Here is a 20,233-nt window from a genome sequence, read left to right as displayed (position 1 = left end):
CATCATATTTCCTGAACGTTTGCCATTCAGTGACAAAGGCCAGATTCGTATTTCTTCCACCATTCTGTAAATATCCAATTAGTGAGCTTTACATAGCTGACACCGCCTGTTGTCACAGTAACTGGCTGAGGTTCTTGCCCTCTGGTCTGTAACCATTTTTAGACAACTTGTTTGCTTTCTGAAACATCTCAGTGCACTTGTCATTAGTGGGCCGTTGCCAAAGAGGAGGAAGCGTCTAGGACTGCAACTTCAGTTGCGCCACACACTGTTTGACTGCATATGGATGATAAATCAGTGTATATACAGCACATGCAGTAGCAAATAAATTAAACATCTTGTCAAAACAGGACCCGAGGACGCAGCAGAAGCATTACATAATCATTATTTTGTAACAGTGTAGCAATGGTATTATTGCATAGGCTGTATTTACCCCAGACATACCTCTCTTATTGTAAACTGTTACTAAATAAATGACTATAATAACTTTATTCATCTTATTGTTCTGTCCAAAGGTTAAAAAAGTTCACCTGCCAGCGCCTCTAAAGTTAATAATTCTCCGACAACCTCACAGTGACGACAGGAAGTCGCACGATTTCAACGTGTTTATTAGCTTTATTGGTGCCTTGGGCAATGCTAGCCTAGCTGTTTCCTCCAGCCTCTAGTCTTAACTGTCTTCAGACTGTAGTCTCATATTAAGCATTCAGTGTTTTAACGCTAATACTCACCTGCCTGCCACTATCCAGTCTTTACATTACTATCCATGGCTCGCTGTGCATTTTGTTATGTCTGTCTTTGATTTTCATCTTTGACCTCAGCACTGACGTCTCGCCTCTCGTGGTAACATTACTGTGAGACACATTCCAATTTAGTGAGAACAGAAAGAGATGCTGGAGTCCAGATCTTTGTTTGGTTTTTTGTTCACATTTTCTCTTCACAAACAGGTTTTCCATCACAGCTGTCTGCATCTGCTAGCTGTCAGTGCGAGCAGCAGGCCATCCATTTTGTTCATTAGCGGGCCTTCCACTCAGTTTCCCATGGTTCTTTGTTTGTGTGTCATGTATGAACTGTGACCCGTGAGCTGATACTGTCGGACCGAATGATCTGAATGTCAGCAATGCATTGTCTCATTGGCCTAGCGGCTTCTTCCTCAAATAATGGAAAGGAAAGTTGACAGACCAAGATGCTTTGATTGACTATTGTAAAGTGGAAAATACATCATGTACAATTAACTGTGAAAAGCAACATCAGTGTGGCATTTTAGCTCCAAATATTTATGTTAATCTTGATACGAGATAATCCTAATGGCATTTTGAATAACATGGTGCGTACGCTCAATAGCGGTTAATTCGTAGTTAAGGAGACTTTTCATTGAGGATTTGTTAAGTAGTTGTTCTTTATTGTTTTAGAAATTGTTACCATTTCTCCTCCCAACAAAATTCATTTTGTGCTGCAAACGCATTGTCACAGATACAGAAAACCTGCTCTACACTAAGTAACTTACAAATGTACATATATAGTTATCTACTCTGTTGTAAAAAATTAATAAATTAGAACAATAAATAGTCTTTTATTTGACACAAGCAGCAGAGGTATCAAAAGGCTTTTAACAAAAGAAACTGTATTTCTGTGACTGTATTTCCTTTGGGTATCCATGAAGGGAAATGGTAACGAGGTGCCCCACTTTTCCGCTCTTGATTTTAGCCTTCAGATAATAACTGTCCCAAAAGGTCATTTTTACCATAAAAGTGATGGATGACTCAACTGAGGAGTTGAAGACATGTTTGGGGCACATGGTGCTAGGTCAGTGAGTTGAGCCAGTTAAGATTGTTTGTTGCCTAGGAATGTGGACAACCCTGGCCCCATGTCCTGTCCCACTCCCCCATCCCACCACCTCAAAAGTTGCCCAGAATGGCGTCCAGTTCTCCAAGCATGAGTGGTGGCATACATGTTTCTCAACCCCCCACACCTTGCTATCGCTGGAGCTCGGGGGAGTGGAAAAGAGGCATGTGAAGTGGGAAACAGGGTTGGGATAGATAACCCTGCCACTAGGACCCCTGCACAGCGCCTACGTATCAGGAGGCTGCAGGAGGCAGGAGGTGGGCCTGGAGAGTTCATGTCTTGTCAGGTTGCCTCAGGGAGGTCATTTCACTGTGCCAGGACGCATGAAGTGCTGATTAGTGTTTGCATCGAGTGGGGAGGCCAGAGATAAGTGGAGAGGAAGACAGATGTCAGGGGAAAGGAGAGGGAGGGGGACAACTGGCCCACAAGTTCCCACCAGGCTGCACACACTGTAGGATGTGCTGGGTTCAGTCCTTTGGGAAATCAGGCGCCTTTTTGTTCTTGTGGGTATGAGGACACACCTTGTAAGATGTGTAAGATACTTGTGTAAGTACTTGTCTCTGTTTTGCCATTTAAAGCATATATTTGTCCACAGTCATTCATTCGGAGCGTACATAGTTTCATGAACGTGAATGCGCACTTCCAATCTCACTGAGTAACCCTTACAGAGATTCCAACAATTGTCCATTTGTTGAGGACAGTTTTGGCGTATCTCCTTTTGCAGCTTATTATCGCTAGTTCTGTGTCTTTTCTCTTACTGTAAGACTTTACGAAGAGTTAAACTCTCTCAAAGCATGGACTATCTGCAGCCACACTCCGCCACCACCATGCCCTCAAACTTGTACTTGTAGGTGACCACGCCTGTGTCATCCAGATACAGCAGGGAGATGGGGTCCAGCTTGGTGGGCACGCAACAAGCTCGTGCCGCCTTCTGAGGACTGTTGATGTTGACCAATGTCTGGACAATGGCATGCTTGGTGGGTGTGACGTGCTTCGTCAATGGGAAGGAACAAAGGCCAGTGCACTCAAAGGCATCGTAACCAGTGGGTGCCAGGATCCAACTATCCCATCCAATGTCTTTGAACTCTACGTACAGAGATTGTTTCTTGCAGTGGTTTCCCTTGGCATTGCGGCGAATGCGGGATGCTGTGTCGTAGATGAGATTGGAGCGCATTTGGATGAGGTCCTCTTCATCTGGCTCAGCGTCATCATCTCCCTCCTCCCTGTCCCTCCCTGGCTCCCCCCATAGCCCATTGAGGCCCGTCCCCAAGTCGTTCTGGAGAACCATGTTAGAGGTTTCGTGGTCAATCATCTCATTCAGCTCGCGCTTGTCATCACGGTGATCACTACTTTGGTCATCAGAGAAAACAATCAGCAGAGGTTTGTGTTTTTCCTCCGGGTTAGTGTCGATCTTCATGTCCCCTTCAGGTGGACTCCTGTCTTTGTTGTCCTCCGTCACACCTTGAACATTATCTTCATTAGCCATGCTGGCAATGTGCACTTCCAGCCGGTGTGTGGCGCCACGGTCAGATTTTCGCCAGCGTTGAAGAGCAGCAGTGAGGTCAAAGGCCTCCCAGCCGTTATCAGTGCCGTAGACCTGGCGTGAGGCCAACTCCACCAGATCTATCCGCTCTCCTCCCCCTCTGAATCCATCACCTCTCACTGTGCTCTCATCAGTCGTGTTGTCATCTCCGTCATGCGATTCCAGTTCGTAGATGGTGACCTTGCGGTCGACACCGGCGTAAAGGTGGCGGTCATTCTGGACAAGGGTGTAGAGGCGAAGCTCGGCTGCTGTGATGCGTTCATGATGGGGGACTGACACATTGAAGAGGAGTGGATGGCGCCTTACTCCTCCAACACCCACAACACTGGGAGATGAATCTGCGGAATAGAAATAAATAAACCTCTGTAGTTCTGCATCGTATCCTAACCCTATATCCAAACCTAACCCTATTGACAATATCATCCTCAATTTCATCATTAATCTAACTGTTATCTTAACTTTACAGCAAGCTGATTTCAGACTACAAAATGCATTTTGACATGAACATTGCCTTGCAAAGAGAAGCAACAAGGAATAGGGTCGCGACTAAGGCTTGGACTGGCTCAACTAAAGTTTTGTTTGGCCACACTGGAAGCTGCAGTCTACTTGAAAACTGTACACATATACAAGAAGACCCTTGTTCTCACTTTCACGTCTTACATTCTCTGGCCTTGCAGACCAGAATGCTGTGAGGAAAATACAAATAATATTTAAATGAAAAAAGAAAAAAAAGTTGGATAAACACGGCATCAACTAAGAAAGAAAAGGTAGCTCTCATTTTAATTCAATCTATAGTATCAATAGGGGCATCGCTACTTGGAGTTTAGGATCTTTACCTTCGTTTTTGAAACTGCGGATGATGTTGGCGGTGGGCATGGCGTTGCGGTCATTAGCGAAACGGTTGTAGAGCTCCATCATGTACTCAGGCGGCTCTTCTCGTGTGCTTCCAGGAGGCAGGGGAGGAGGACTCAAGCCAGACAGGTTGAAAGTCCGCAGAAACTGTTCCTTCAGGCTCTCCAGCAGGCTCTGCATGTTCATGTTGTTGTCCTGCTCCAGCAGTGACGGATCCACCACCCCTCCGTGCCCGTCACCCAGCCCCGGAGCAGAGCGATGCCTCTGATGGGTGTTGGAGATCGGACTGCTCTGTCCACAGAGAGGCCCCTGGAGCAGCAGGATGGAAAACACCAAGAGCAAAGTCTTGGAGCTGCAGATGGTTCCTGGTTGAGAGTCCCAAATGCTCGCCATGGGGGAAAAAATCTGCAGCTTTCTATTGTATGCCTCCTGGGATTGTCTGTGGATGTTCTGATGCAACAGTAAGACAAAATGATTGTGATCTCTGAACGCCTTAATCCAAAGGTTAATTTAAATTGTGGTCAGTTCATCTGTCGGCCAAGAAAGTTCTGGTTCCCTGGCGGCAGAGAGTAGCGTTGTCGACCCTTGCTCTGACCAGTATGAGCGTCTCTGCAGGAGTGTGTGCTCCTCTTTGCCCTCTTCCAGATCTCACAGCATTTATTCTCATGCACACCTTTTGATGTCCTTTGCGACAGGGCTGCAGTTCCGGTGACAGGGTGGCCGATGCTTGGCTTTGTCCGCCCGAGTCATCTCTGTTGTGTCCTCTCCTCTGTCAGCCTCTCTCTGTGCTCGGCTCTCTTCTTCCCAGCTCTTTCTTTCTGTGTCCCTTATCTATGATACGGTGGGCTCTGCATTGCTCAGTGCTTATGGTCTCTTTGCTGGTGTGTGTGTGTGTGTGCGTGCGTGCGTGCCTTCAACTTTGTGTGCACACGAGCGTGTGTTATCTCACAACTTCCTTAATGAGGATTTTGTAAACACTGTCCTGTAGCCTCTTCCTTGTGGAAGCGCTATTTTGTTTGGGTGGATGCTCCAGGGTTGATATTCTTCATTTGTTTATTTGCTTTGTAAATGCTGGAGTTCTGTGAGCTGCTGTCTCGGCTCCATTGACCATTTCGTTTTTTTGATAAAACACACCGAGGGTCTGTTGATGCCATTGAATGTAACAAGATATAGCTATTCGACAGCACTTGTCCAAACGAAATTGAAATGCAATGAGGTGTGAGGCCTTAATGGCGGAGGAAGAAAGATGCTGAACTGACGGCGAGTCCGGAGAACATTTCAAGCAGACGACAGAGTAGTACAAAATAATCATTCATGTTCATTCAACAGTAAACAAAGTAACAATCACCCCCACCCACCCCACTGTGCTTGCTAACGTGTTCTGTGTGTGCTTCCTCTTCTGGTAAGTGGACACTGTGTCTGGAATGAGATATCTGGAAACAAGAGGCAAAAACAAGGACGTGCAACAACAACAACAACAACAACAACAACAACAATAGACGAGACACATTCTCAAAGTTACATGAGGGGTACACAGAGCTTGATAGAGACATTCCTCTGGGTTAGGGAGACAACAACATGTCAGACGTGATGGGTATGGAAAGCGGGTGACTCATGGAGAAAGACTTCCACCACCCAACAAGTCCTCACTGGATGTATGGATATATATATACTGGACGCAGTGAAGCAGACTGGCACTGGCCAGATGTTTTCTGACGAGATTAACAACGACTCACACTGGCTCCTGAGCAGATCCGAGTAACTGCTCCGTTCGTCACCTGAACCCTCAAGCCCACTTCACAACTACTCCGTCATTCCTGAGCTTCTTTGCGTGACCTGCAGATACACTCCTGATTGCGGCGCGACGCAGAGATGGGAAGGAATGAGCTCTTCCTGCCTCTGCCACTCATCTGCCAGGCTGACAGTTGACAGACATTCTGTTATCTGTCACTTTGTTAAACTGCTGCCGCAACAGACTATCACATCTTCCTGATGGCCGTAAGAAGGCTTGATAATGTCCTTTTGCACGCACACACACACACACACACACACACACACACACACACACACACATTCACACAGTCAGTCCCATCCATATGGTCTGTATTACAGACCTCAGGGTGTAACAACATGTGGATTCACAAAGGCCAGAGCTGCTATTTTTGGATCGATCCTCCCAGCAGACAATATATTGTGCTGATATCCAATATCCGAATTTTATGATTTTCATCTGTGTGATGGGTGTGGAAAGCGGGTGACTCACAGTGTCGGGTTTTTTAAGGTTGGGAGATGTACTGAGAACTCCCAGATAACGCCACCATCTCCGCAAAATATCTTATAAAATCAGTTCGGGTTAAGAAGTTTCTTCGGAAACCAATCAGTCTTACAAAACTGGTTATATATAAAGCAGTATCAAATGATTGCAGCTGAGCAGCACATTCAGACATGCTGCCCCGGTGAAAAAGTCATCACGACGAATGTGTCAGCAAACAATTGCCTATTATACACAGACACAGAGCAACGTTAGCATTCATTTGGAGTCGTGTTTCTGGTCGCCCAACAAATTTTGGTCCAATGTTCACTCTCGCAGTTTAGCTCTGATTTGCTCATCGACTACTGAGGGAAAACCTCTTGCTCCAGCAGCACGACACATAGTCATTTGAGCCTTTGGTGATATAAAAAAGAAAATATGGATTAGCGAATGCACAAACTGCCTTCTCGAAGGTGAATAATAGTGATCAGATTTTTCGCCGTGGCTCTCTAGATGGTGTTCAGTCGCTTGTTAATTAGATTGCCGCAAATGTTTGACGTTCATGATCAGTTTCGACAAATCCACCACGTCAGTTACTTTGGTTTATGACCAAATACCAGAAAAGCTGTTCCCATCAGCCCTAGCTGCACTGCGTGTTTAGTGCTACTTTAGTCTGCAGCTTTTCACTCATGTTCCTGACAAGACATTGCCTGATTGTTTTCCTTTTTTCTTCCTGCGTCTCAGCCTCCTGCTTCATATGTCATCAGTTCATTTGTATCTGAAAGGCAGCCATCACGGCCTTTCGGTACTGATGTGCAAATACTAAAGGTGTGCGGATGTGTTGGCATAGTAAATATGTGGTGTAATGCATTATTTCATGCATCAACAAAAACACTGACATTTGTGCTGTTTTATTAATTTACCACTTAAATGAAACATCAAATAATAGACTATTTACTCCAAAATGTGACACATAGGTCATGATCAATGAGCCTAAGCCGATGTTGTCCGGCCATGCATTTCAGTGGAAACTCATTTCTTGCATTTTCAAGTTGCAAAATGACCATACAATTTCATACATCTTCCAAGTGTGGTGCTTCTTTTCCTGCATGTCTTGTGTAAGAGCTGCACCGGATCAAGGCAGTTCATACACAGCGATGCGACTCCTGCAGGAGGGTTGGAACAAACTTTTGCTGCATTGAAAGTTTTAAATGTGAACAGTGATATTAAAGCCTATTTAGATCTCTTCTTAACAGACGTTCCTCACAAATGAGCCAAACACTTATCTTGAGGACCAAACAGGGCTCAAATGGAAACAATCCAGTGTCCCACTGGGGGACGATAGTATTTCCCATAAAGCTCTGTTGAGATTACCAGATTCATAAATCCATATACTAGAGTGAGTCTGAAAATGACTGTTAGGTGGGAGTTCTGGTGAGGAACTGCTGAATTTCTCTTTGCAGCTCAGCGTTGCGTCCCTGGGCCTCGTCTCGGCTGCGCTCGGCGTTTCTCAGGCAGATCTCCAGGGCGGCCACATGGCGGCGATCTGCCTCCAGAGCAGACTGGAGCTCTGCCACTGTGGCCCTCAGCTCCTTGTTCTCCTGCTGCAGACTGCAAGAGACACAGAGGGTTCAGACGCACAGTAAACGGGGCCAAAAGGCAACTCAATCTTCAGTGCTGAAGCAAATGAATCCAGTCCAAAAAGACCTTCTTCCAGAAGAGTCCTAAAATCTAATGTTCTTTAAAGCCAGAGGGGTGAGATTACTGCGCCTGTTTTTAATGTAAATCAACTTGTTTCAAAGGTTTCCTGGAATTATGAGTCGTTTCTACAATATTCCCAAGACAAAAAAAAAACACTGCACGACATATTACCTCATTATCTGACAGTACTAGTATTTTTAAAGAAAGAATTAGGCTGAATGTGAAACAAAATTAGCTTGGAAAGTTGTGGGGACATGAATTTGGCAACAAAAAAAAAATCTTTTTTCTTTTTTTTTCGTTGCATTTCCTGGAATTCTGCACAATATCTTATGACTGTATTTGTCCAGCTTTGGTCTTTCACATGGGATAAACTGTTTTTTTTACCAATCACATCAGAGGGATGTCTCTCTCTGATACCTGTACAGCCACTCAGTGATACACCTCAAGCACAAACTTTTTGTCTATATCGTTGTGTGTGCCGCCTTTACAGACTGACGCTCTGTTGGTTGAGCACGTCGGACAGACAGCGCTCTGCTGTTCTTGGCTTTGTGATGCAGAACATCACAAAGTAAACTGGTCGCTCGTTCTATCATTTCGTCTATGCTTGGCTCAGCGTTTTACTACACATAGCTCCTTACATTTACCAAGAGACAACACCGTATGTCTCTTTTTTGTCGACGTCCATCACGCTAATCCAGACTGTTGAATTAAGAGGAAATAATGGAGTGTTAACTACAGTAACCCTGTAGCCACACAGATGGAAGAGTGACTGATGCTCCTCTTGTTTAGTACAATGCCGACATGAGAAGAACAAGGAATGTTAGCCAAGCGTACCAGCTTCTAGTGTAACGTTAATACGCCTAACCGTTTGTACAGTGCTAACCTTAGCAGGACTATTACAGTTCCTGGTCTGCAGTGAGTTGGCCCGGCCCAGGACAGCTGCGTGTTTCCTATCACAACACAACAACCAACGTGCTTCATCTGACATCAGCACCATGACGTCATGATCACAGCCTGGACCGTCTCCAGTTTTTAATTTTAGGTCATCTGAAATGTGGTAGGGGACATGTCCCCACCGTCCCTACCACATGTGATGGCTGCTGAGGGTCTGTCTGGTGTGTTGTGAGGTGGTCTCCGTGTGATCCCTCTGCTGAACTCACCTGTCTATCAGCTGCTGGCTGTCTGTCTTCTGCTCAGACTTGCTGTTGACCCGCTGAACTGAACCGCCGCTCACTGTCAGGTTCCCTTCACTCTTTTGATGATGCAGCACCCGGGCAGGCCGGGAGTCACCGTCAGGTTTTTGGGAGCCGGCAGTAGAAGAACCTGTGTTGTCGCTTCCTCTTCGGGCTTTCAACCTATCCTCTCCCTCCTTGTTACTCATCTGAGACCCCCCAAACAATGAACCTGAACTCCGGAGGTCCAGGATCTTAAAAATGTCCTCCGACAACGTCCCGCTCTTCTCCTCCACGCTCTCCTGGATGTGGCTCCACCGGTTGAGGGCGTCGGCCTTGGCTGCCATCCCTGTGAGGGGGCAGTTGAAGGTGGGCAGGGTCTGAGTGCGTTTGCGGGGACTTCCCTGCCAGTCGTCTGTGGAAGGTGAGAGGGGCTCCTGAAGTGTGGTCTTGGGGCTGAAGTTTCCTCTGTCTGGACCTGGACTGTCATTGTCCTCCTCCTCTTCTGGAGACTCGGACAGAGATGCATCACCCATCTGAGACAAACACAGAACTGAAGATTAATTACAGAAATTAAACAACAACACAATTGATATTATTGGGAAGTTGTTGACTAAATCATTAATAATCAGTGGGATGGTGCTTTGATGGAGCAACAGTTTTTTGTTTTTTTTTACCATCCACATTTTGCCTTCCTAATTGTATAAACTATGATTTTCTGACAGGACATCTAACTGCATGTCTGTCACCCTGACAGAGGGTGTTGTACGCTGTACAGATTGTAAAGCCCCCTGAAGCAAATTGTGATTTTGATATCGGGCTGTATAAATAAAATTGACTTGCCTTGTCCCGTTTTTAGGCTACACGGGGTCACCTGCATAGAGGCCAGACCACGCCCCAAAGACAGACATTAGAAATGCGACAGAGGCTTAATGCTGCTCGTACCTCCGCAGACTCCCAGCCCACAAAGCTTCGGGGAGTGTTCTTTTGGCTTTCGGCCTTCTTTGAGGGAGTAGAGGGGAGCACGTCTTTGGAGAGAGGAAACAGAGTCTCATGCTGTCTAATCATCACTGTCATCAGTTTCTGGATCTGAGGAGTCGCTGTGAAGGAAAACAAACACAAATGTGAAAAGATTAGGATCCAAAAGTCTTATCTTTAGGTTTTAGGAGAGGCTTTAGGTTCAAATGATTGCTTCTCTTTCTTCAATCTTTTGAAAATTCATTTGAAATGCGCTTATTTTGTAGGGTTCAGATACCATATGGCTAAAAAAAAAAAAGTAAAGAAAAGAGCAGCAGCAGGATTACTGAGGTAAAGAAGCACATGGTTTTTGCTACTTCATCAGCACTATATATCACAAGGGTACCTAAATGAGACCTGCCTTCCCTACTCCTTTGTAAAAGGCTAAATATAGTGTCTAAAAAGAGAAGCATGTAGTCATGTTGCAGCATTGCCACATGCCGTTGCTTAATAAAGAACACACATCATTTGGATTCAGGGTGGTTTCCAAATGGTCAGCTACAGTTTTCACAGCCATCATCAATCATATGATTAGCCTGTTTTGGACCTGAATATCAGACACATCCACATCCCTTCATCGCCATGAGATGGCACAGATCTGCACACGTGTTCAGGACACACCAGTGAGCCGTTCTCTCACCCTTCATCACAGTGATGGGGTCTTCTATCTGAGGCTTGAGCAGGTTGATCCCCATCACCGTAGCCAAGTTCTCCACGTTCATCTTGTTCACACTGGAGTGCAGCTGCACCTCAAACAAAAAGCTGCGCAACAAAAAGACACCATCGTCAGCACAGTTAACAGATACAGGAACGGAAACCGATCTCAGGGCAGCGTTTAGCGGATGTTTTTAAGTAAAGTGTCTTGCTGACGTGTCAGTGAGCAAGTATCTTTCCAATCACGGGACGTCCTCTCGAAACACAGAGGTTTTTCTCTGGAATGTCCCATCACGCTTTGTGCTCCAGATTCTACTCACCGGCAGACATAGCTGAGGAGGTTGTAGTTGACTCTGGGGAGGAGAGCGATTTGTTTCTCCAACTTCTCCCAACACTGAGAGGACACATGAGCGAGAGATGAAAGGACACACACACACTCGCCTCTCCTTCATGTGCACACACACACACATGCAGATGTACAGACATATTGTGGCCTTTTTTTTAATTTTATTTTTTTATAAGTGCACCTCTGTGCTGGTGGAATCCAGCATTGTGGTGCAGTCCAGGAAGTCTTGGTACTGAGTCCAGGGCACCACAGGCTGAGGCAGCTCGCGCAGGTACAGCTTGAGTAGTGACGCCACCGTGTGGACATCTGTGTCACTGCGGGAAATGGCACATATCCAATGAACATGCACTCACAGTGTAACATTTAAACCTTGGACACAGAACTCAAGGTTAGACAGGAGGATATTACGCATGAGCTGCATGACTTTGTACGTAACGTAAACGGCATGCAGTTTGCCTGATTACATGCTGTATATGAAAGCCTCTGACCTGGCTTAAATGCAACATGTTCACTGGATTCTACGCACGACTAATGCGTAAATACGTTTCTGTTATCATTTTAACATCTTGCATTTTGTATTAATTTGAGTGTTTACTCTAAGTGTCCATGAGCTTAGAGCTTGATCAGAGTTTTGTTTTTTTTTACATCTTGACAAGATCTGTGTAAATATTTTATATAAACAAGGTTGGTTTTTTTTTAAACAAAAAGTCCTCAAGGATTTTGCTCTTCTTGGACGTTTTGGGCCTTTTTTTTTTGTATATTTACACGGTGCAGCAGGCTCGGTTCATATTTTTGGTTTAGACTCTGCCAAGAATACAATTAAAGGGGAAAACACGAAATCAAGTATTCTTAGTTTGACATTTGAAATTTGACATAAAGCGTCTTTCGGTAGCCCTCGCGGGCTGCTGCTTGACTCTGCTCACTGACTCGGGATCACAGACCAACAAGTTACGTTAAATGGACGTTTTAATCTGTCAGAGGAGCTTGTGATGTTGAGTAATACAGGCTTCCTCCCGTTGTGCCTGCCTGAACAGGATGTGGTATGGCCTTCAGCTCTGAGCAGACAGAAATCTATCAGACGCTCTGCATCTCTCTCATCGCTCCTTGCTTTCTCAGAAAGAAAAAAAAAAAAGCTGATGCTGTTGATTGACTGAGGACAATTTTCTCCTTATATAGCAGTCACTTTCTTAAGCTCCTACATTTACCAACCAGGTTTAAAGAGGGGGCTTCAACTGATTTCATTCATGGTCTGTTGAAGTGTTTTTGAGACGTGTGACTGCTGATGTGATGAACAAACCACTTTATAGCACATTTTATACTTTATACTTGCTTTATGCCACATATACATGCGCAATACCACTGCTACTACTGCTCAAACACACTTGTGTGTGGAATCAGATCAGAGTGTTGTTTTGAAATCAGTTCAGCTTAAGGGCTTCCAATAAACAACCAGTGTAATACTGAGGTAGACGATGTTGAAATCCTGACTCATTTTTATGAAATAGCTCACATGGCTCAAGTCTGTACGGAGGGAGCCATGGCAGTGTTACCTGGGGAAGGAGGGCCTCTCTCCTGCATCAAAGGCGTCTCTGAACTGTTTGACAGCGTTGTCCTGACCCGGGAGGCGGAAGATGCCCTCCTCATCCAGGCCATGTTCTTTGATGAACTCCACACACTTCTGCACCAGGATTGGCACCATGTGGGGCCCAAACCGCCGCTCATATGTCACCGTGTCCATGAGACCCTTTCCAAACACTGCAGGGAGGCAGAGAGAGGTAAGACATGACATCTCGGACCAGTAATGGCCATGCAGTATAACCAGAAAACATTTTACCACATTCAAATGAACACCACTATTGTCCCTTTTCACATGGTCTTTGTAGGAATTGGCAGGGTGGCGCCTGTGCTGTGAACACGTGATTTGATGGAGCACATTTATTTTTCTTCATTTATTTTCAAAGAATAGAGAAGTACGCATGTTTGCTTGCTGAGAGTTGTATGATTGATACCACTCTCATGTCTGTGTGGCAAATGGAGCTACAGCCAGCAGCTGGTTAGCTTACAGTAGCTTAGCACAAAGACTGGAAACAGGAGGAAACAGCTAGCCTGGCTCCGTCCAAAAGTAAGTCCACCTACTAGCACCTCTAAAGCTCACTAATTGTTGTTTAATCTATACCAAAACTAAATTTAAAAAACAACATGTTGTGGTTTTACAGAGGGTTATGTGCTGGACTATTTCTTGGCAGCAAGCAGTGACTTCTTTCCCTTTACATTCTGAGCTAAGCTAACCTGCTGCTGGTTCTGTCTTCTTTTACCTTTGGACAGAGCCAGGCTAGCTGTTTCCCTCTGTTTCCAGTCTTTATGCTAAGCTAAGCTAAGCTAACCAGCTGCTGGTTCTTTCTTCTTTTGACTTTTGGAGAGAGCCAGGCTAACTGTTTCCCTCTGTTTCCGGTCTTTATGCTAAGCTAAGCTAACCAGCTGCTGGTTCTTTCTTCTTTGACTTTTGGAGAGAGCCAGGCTAGCTGTTTCCCTCTGTTTCCGGTCTTTATGCTAAGCTAAAGCTAACCGGCTGCTGGCTCCAGCTTCATATTCAGCACACAGACATGACAACATGTCTTAATCAAATAGGATAGTCGCCGCGTCATTAATAACCTCAGTTTCCATATCAATATAAGGTTTCACTGAACCTCCGCTTGTTGGCACTCCAATGACCCTGCGCAGAGTGCGGACCCACTCCTCCATGTCGCTCTGGGAGTTTGCCATGAACACATAGGGACATCGCTCTCTGTCTCCACTTGAACCTGTGAAATGGTGGGTATAGTTGGAAAAATGCATCTTTGTACAGCAAAACATTTAGTAAGACAGATATGCCTGGCATATGCTGACATACAGGAAATGTTAAAAGAAGTTGCTGTTTTTTTTCCCCCTGTAACCTATGAAGAAGAAAGAATAAGACAAAGATGACACAAGGCAATGAAGGCAGCCCCCCCCCCCCAAACACAGCACTGATGTATCACTGCTACACACACACTACACACTACACACAGTTCTGCTCTCTGTAAAGGGCCGATTGCATGCTTACGTGGTATGATCTCAAAGAGGTATTTCCCAGGGTCATCTACGTTCAGGGGGAGTTCATTAACTTTACTGAACCGCAGCTGGATGACTCCCTGGAGACCAAAAACACCGAAAAGAAAGCACATCAGTGTAACGCCCAAACCAGAAGTCATGTCATGTCGAGATGCAGCCGCTAATATTTACAGTAATGTTCACATTCATTCATAGAACACCATATGATATTGTATGACATTGATATTAACTGTGACACTTTCCGAGTTACCATTGAGTCCATGTACTCTATGTGTTATTAATATAGTAAAGAGGCCTCAGCGGGTATTTTCACCACAGCACAGTGTCTTTTATTGTGGCAGACATGTGTACGGGGGGGGGGATTCATTTTCATGAATGCTCCTTTCGCTTCCTGTGTCACTACCACTCATCTCTAAGCAGGAAGTAAAACGGAAATCAGGGCAAAAAACATACACATAATATGGTTCGCATGTTTGACCACGCTCCCTGCACCTTCACAGGTGTCGCCACCCCTGAAACTCCAGCTAGTAATGGTGGTCACCATGGTGAGTGTTATAGTGTTTTTGGAAGTTTGCACACATTACACAACGTGTAAGAACAGGATGAGCATCTTGTGTTCGTCCCACAAAGACAGATCTGCAGCCGGATAACAGAGACTAACAGGGTCTTGGCTGGATGGTTGTTATGCGCATGAAGCAGTGGATTCGAAAAACGGACATTAAAAGTGTAAGAAAAAGGACTCTCGATGGCAGGAGGCCTCTCTCATGAGGCTTCAAGCATCATTTGTTTTGTTTACAGGAAGTGTGCAAAGTTAGCCACACAGCTAGAGTGTTTGTGGTGTTGATTGGAAATGATAAAGGACACACTTCTTATTAACACATGAATTCATCTATGAAAATGCAAGATAGCATCTATAAATGTACATGCAAAAAAAATACCAACTTTATTCTTAAATATTGCAGTTTGGTGATGCTGGTTTGCTTTTGCTGCTTAACATCACTGAATGTTAAAGAGCATCAACATATAATGGACACGTAGAAAGGATTTTGATGACACGTAAAAGTCACTGCGTGTGGTATTTGTATGCATTGCTTCGAAAATACTGTGCACACGCGTTTTATGCCGACAGATGACAAAGACAGGAGAAAAGAAATACACCATAATTGTATTAGTTGCATGAGTAAGGGTTAGGGTGTCTGACCTGGACAGTGGTCTCCTTGTCATCTTTGTGGTAGGTCAGAGTGCTTCCTCTCAGCACAAAGTAACGCTGCTGCCAGTTCTTCACTAAAGACCTCTGCTGTTTCTTGAGCCAGCCGGCCTTCAGCGGCCTCTCCATGGACCTGGTGGAGTGGGGCGAGCCCGGGCTGGGGCCTCCCTCTCCGGGTATCACACTCTTGGATCGCGCTGCCAAACACCACAAGAAAGCTGTCGGCACAAGTGTCATGAACAGCGTGCTGTGTCACAGCCAGACAGAGCCAAAACATCAGCACTGTGCTCAACTGCAGCCGAGCACTTCCGCTTTCTGATATGGATATGCATCAGCCTATCGAGGTGGAGGGGCCCGCTCACTGAAGCCTATTTTTGTTCCCCACCTATACAGTTTCAGGCTGAAAGGAAACGGCTGGTCTGAGCTGACCAGTTTCCTGTGGAAGGTGCACGAAAGCAGCTGTGATTGTTCTACATAAATAACACAGGGGTCCGGCAAGAGGCTGATCATCAAACAGTAAGCTGGAAAGGTCGGAGATCAAGTTCTGTGTGGATTTATAGAACTGAAACTGACGCAGAAATCTCATCCTGTTTTGGGTTTTTTTAAGAATGTCACCCCTGACTGATACTTTGAGTTGTGTGCCTGCGAGAGGCCACGACGTGACGGTTCAATGGAGTGATGAAAGAACAGAGGCAGAGGTCTACGTGGCCCCGAGGAGACAGAGCCGGACGGAGCGACATCGCAGGATTGAGATTGAGAGCCCACTTGCTCAGTTGTTGTTAAATTCACCGTGTCTTGTTAAGCAAGATGATAGAGGAGAAGAGAAGAAGAAGGGCCGTGCTGGGGTAAACAGGAAGGTGCCACATCAACGCCGGAGGGCCGGCGACACTTTGAAGGCCCCCACCTAGGAGTTTGAGAGTCTTTGGTCTAATTTTAATAGCGTCGCCCTCCCTTGATTAGCGGAAAAGTTCAAGTGCCGTTGAGGAACACTGAGCCCACACACGGAGGCGATGTCACGCCACACCCTCAGCTGACAAACACACAGCTCCTTTAAACTGGCCTCAATTCGTGGCGAGCCCACAGTCCCACAGCGTCTCAAAGATGTGTTCAATGCCCCCATCAAAAGGAAGTCACATCAAGTGCAACACCGTCCAGACTGATACAGAGGAGAATGATATTCAGAGTTCCCCGCTGACTGTGTGGAGGCTTTTTATTAATTCATTGATAATAGGATCAGGGTTTGTATGTACTTCCTAGTGGATCAGGATCTGGCAGCATTCAGGCACGACAGGATGAATATTCAAAATCAGTTTTAAACATAGGAACGGCCCTCATCTAACTCTCGACAAGAAAGCAAATAAGCGTATTTCCTAAAATGTCAAGCTGTTTCCTTTAATTCCTGCTTGAAACGGCAGACGAACGGCGAGTTCACTGCGTTAGGAAGAGTCAGCCTCGCTCCTGCACACTGACACGTCTGTGGTTGTCCTTTGAGATCTTTATGAAAGGACAGATGCAGTGCACACACGTCACACACACACGCACACACACACACACACACTCCTATGCACTGTATGTGGGCACAGTGACATACAAGACAGTCAGAGCCGTCTGCAGAAACTGAGCTCTTGCATCAGTTTCCTGCCGACAGCCTGCGTCACTCCGGCCCCACTCCTGTCCCCTGTCCTGGTCCACAGAGCATCTCAAGGTGAAAGAACGATGAGGGAGGGGTGAGGGTGTCACCAGCTTTCAGGAAGTCGTGCTTTCACACTAAAGCAAGAGCATGATAATTGTAGCGGCTGATATGCAGCCAACATGAGGCAGATGAAGTACAGAATACAGGCTGGCAACTTCCTCCCACAGTGCTGAACAACCCCACCGATTGTGAGAACTGATTAGAGCTGCAGTGCAAACGGTGCACACTGTGAACCACAGCTGGACTGTGTGCAAACCTCTCTTATTATTGCATTATTGTATTAGTTAAGTCTAGACCGCTGTACGGTGACTTTAAAATACATGACTGCACAAATGTTTTGCACACACACACACACACACACACGCACACACACACAAAGGTTGACCAACGTCTCACTGCAACCACAGGGAGTTATTTTGGAGTGACGTAAGAAGAGCACGTTAAGTTTGACATGTCGAGCTCTGTTTTAATATAGAAAGACGTCCTGTTAGATGACAGTGATTTATGTAAAGAAAAAGAAACTACTACTGCAGCAGCCACCACACTGAGAAAACAAGCTGCAGAGTCGGTCACTATTTATCATCCGAGTGGTTTGTTGTCTATGATTAAACACCCGTTTACACTTGAAGTACAAGTACACTGTACCTGCTGTACATGAATATGCTGAACAAAACGGCATTCAAGAGAAGGAGAAACACCAATCTTAAAAAAAAAGTGCGCCAGTCTGCTATATGGATATACCCTCCCTGAATTCATGGAAAATGAAAAGATTTGTTTTACTTTTACTCAGTTTAAAGGGACAACATCAGCTGCATCCACACCGCTGTGACAGTGAAGGCAGCACGGCCGCCGGCTTACCTATCCGCGCTGTCTCAGCCTTGAAGGTGCTGAAGTCCCAGTTGCGAGGTAGTTTGAGAGACATGGTCCTTAACTCCCGGCACAGGTCAACGTTTCATTTCACACGTCCACCCCACCGGAGCGCATGCACACACACACACACACACACACACACACACACACTGACACACACATAGACACACACTCAAAAACACACACACAAACTGGAGATATCGCAGATCACACTTCCTACTTCCTGTGTGTTAATCTTTCTTCTTCTTCTTTTTTTTTTTGTTTTTTTTTTTGTTGGCCCTCACGTTGCCTTTACGTCCATGTTCATACTTGTTCTGTGCTGTGTAAATGGCTTCCAGGCTGATTCACTAAAAGGGCTTCATGTGTGGGGAATTTTCGAAATGACTCATGTGTACTGGTGTCATAAAAAAAAAAAAAAAAAAAAAAGGTCCCCATAAAGGAAATGGGTTTTTACTTCTTGGTTTGACTCCTTCGGTGAGCATGTCACTTCACAGCAGGGCTGCAGCAGAGAGTCAGTATTTAGAAAAAGGGGTGTCTTGAGGTACAGCGGTTGCAATGTCTCCCAGAAACAAACCGCGGTTATAAAATTGGTCTGCAGGTGTAAGAAAATCCACTGAATATGTATTTGAAAATGGGGAAGAAGACCAAGAGGGAAGAAACCAGGCCACACACACACACGGCACACCTTCTTTTTGTTAATTTTTTTATACCTTTAATTTTCTTTGAACCAAGGCAAAGCACATTTTCAGCATCAAAGAGTACAACTTATCTCTAGACAAATGTACAACTCAACACAAACCATTGCACGGTTTAAGAATAATATACTGAAATCATACAGCTTTAGAAGAGACTCTATAACCACTAAATCAAATGTCCACAGAGGGGAGCCTACAGCATGTGGGGATAGTCACAACTCCCATACATTCCTTTTAGAGGTGTCCTGGCTGGGCAGGATTCACAACAGCCAAGTGGCACTGTGTTGGTTAAAAATGGCACGGGGGGGTGTTTCCTGGGTGCCATGAAACAAACACAAAATAAACCCCCCACAAAACAATCAGGTTTCTTTTTTTAAGGTATATTCTGACTACCTGGGAGCAAATCTTAACTTTTGACAAAGGGGTGGGGGGGGGGCACTGGAATGTATCGAAACAGCAGCAACAAAAGGGTCGGACCTTTTCTGCTCAGATGCAGCACCAGTGATCAGCCGACCACAGGAGCTCCAGCTCTCTCTGGTGGCCGCCTGTAACACCAGGCAGAGAAGTGGCAGTAGAGAGCTGCGGGGCTAAAGACCTCCAACATTAAGACCACCACAGAGGCGGCGAAGCCCGGGAACTGTAAGATATCTACGCGTGCCGAGACACCGCTTCCATTCTGGGAACTTCCTGTGTACTCAGAGGGCGACGACGCAGCAACACAATGCTATGAGTGTCTGCGTTGCTTCAACTTGCACTGCAACACATATGTTGACACACGAGAGCTACCTGGGGGGGGGGGGGGGCTAGAAAACACCCAACTGCACAAAAGTCACAGCAAGAAAAGACAGAGAGAGAACACTTTCCTGCTATCTCAATACTCTCCCCTATATGGCAATAATAATACCTTAAATATTCCTCTAACCAAAAATACTAAAGAACACTCAACATGTCTCTAAACATCTTCTTAAATATACACGGTTTGATTTGCTTACAGTAAATAAAATAAATATTTTCAGAAAGATAGTTAAGACTGGTGGGATGTCACACAAAGCGAACCAAAGACACGAATGAAACAATAAACATGTGAACGGAGTGACATTCAAACATGGGGCAAAACACGTGGAGTCCTGCCGCTCGGCGTATACAGTGGGTCCTTCCATCTGGAAAAAACACTCAAGTCAACTCTTATAAAGTGATTGCCATAGTGAAGCAAAAGCCAAGTTGAGGTTACTAAAAAAAAATGGAGTCCTTTGCTTAAAAATATATGCTGATCTTTGAGGACAGAATCTCACAATGATGAACT

At 45.4% G+C, this 20,233-nt stretch overlaps 2 protein-coding genes across 2 annotated transcripts; both read right to left on the bottom strand.

Moving 5' to 3' along the window:
* Positions 1–1,551: 1,551 nt before the first annotated feature.
* On the bottom strand, positions 1,552–5,004 carry bmp10 (bone morphogenetic protein 10). The gene is made up of 2 exons (XM_070904584.1): positions 4,219–5,004; positions 1,552–3,720 (listed from the first exon to the last, which is right to left on the bottom strand). The coding sequence occupies exons 1-2, from the start codon at positions 4,625–4,627 to the stop codon at positions 2,639–2,641; spliced, it is 1,491 nt and encodes a 496-aa protein (XP_070760685.1). The 5' UTR covers positions 4,628–5,004; the 3' UTR covers positions 1,552–2,638.
* Positions 5,005–7,380: 2,376 nt separating this feature from the next.
* arhgap25 (Rho GTPase activating protein 25) lies at positions 7,381–18,525 on the bottom strand. The gene is made up of 11 exons (XM_070904169.1): positions 18,224–18,525; positions 15,667–15,869; positions 14,458–14,545; positions 14,063–14,176; positions 12,926–13,130; positions 11,557–11,689; positions 11,350–11,423; positions 11,016–11,137; positions 10,304–10,458; positions 9,347–9,894; positions 7,381–8,096 (listed from the first exon to the last, which is right to left on the bottom strand). The coding sequence occupies exons 1-11, from the start codon at positions 18,285–18,287 to the stop codon at positions 7,904–7,906; spliced, it is 1,899 nt and encodes a 632-aa protein (XP_070760270.1). The 5' UTR covers positions 18,288–18,525; the 3' UTR covers positions 7,381–7,903.
* Between the last annotated feature and the right edge of the window lie 1,708 nt (positions 18,526–20,233).

This window comes from Enoplosus armatus, chromosome 4, assembly GCF_043641665.1.
Source record: "Enoplosus armatus isolate fEnoArm2 chromosome 4, fEnoArm2.hap1, whole genome shotgun sequence".
NCBI classification, from domain to species: domain Eukaryota; kingdom Metazoa; phylum Chordata; class Actinopteri; order Centrarchiformes; family Enoplosidae; genus Enoplosus; species Enoplosus armatus.
This window is presented reverse-complemented; position numbering and strand designations above follow the sequence as displayed.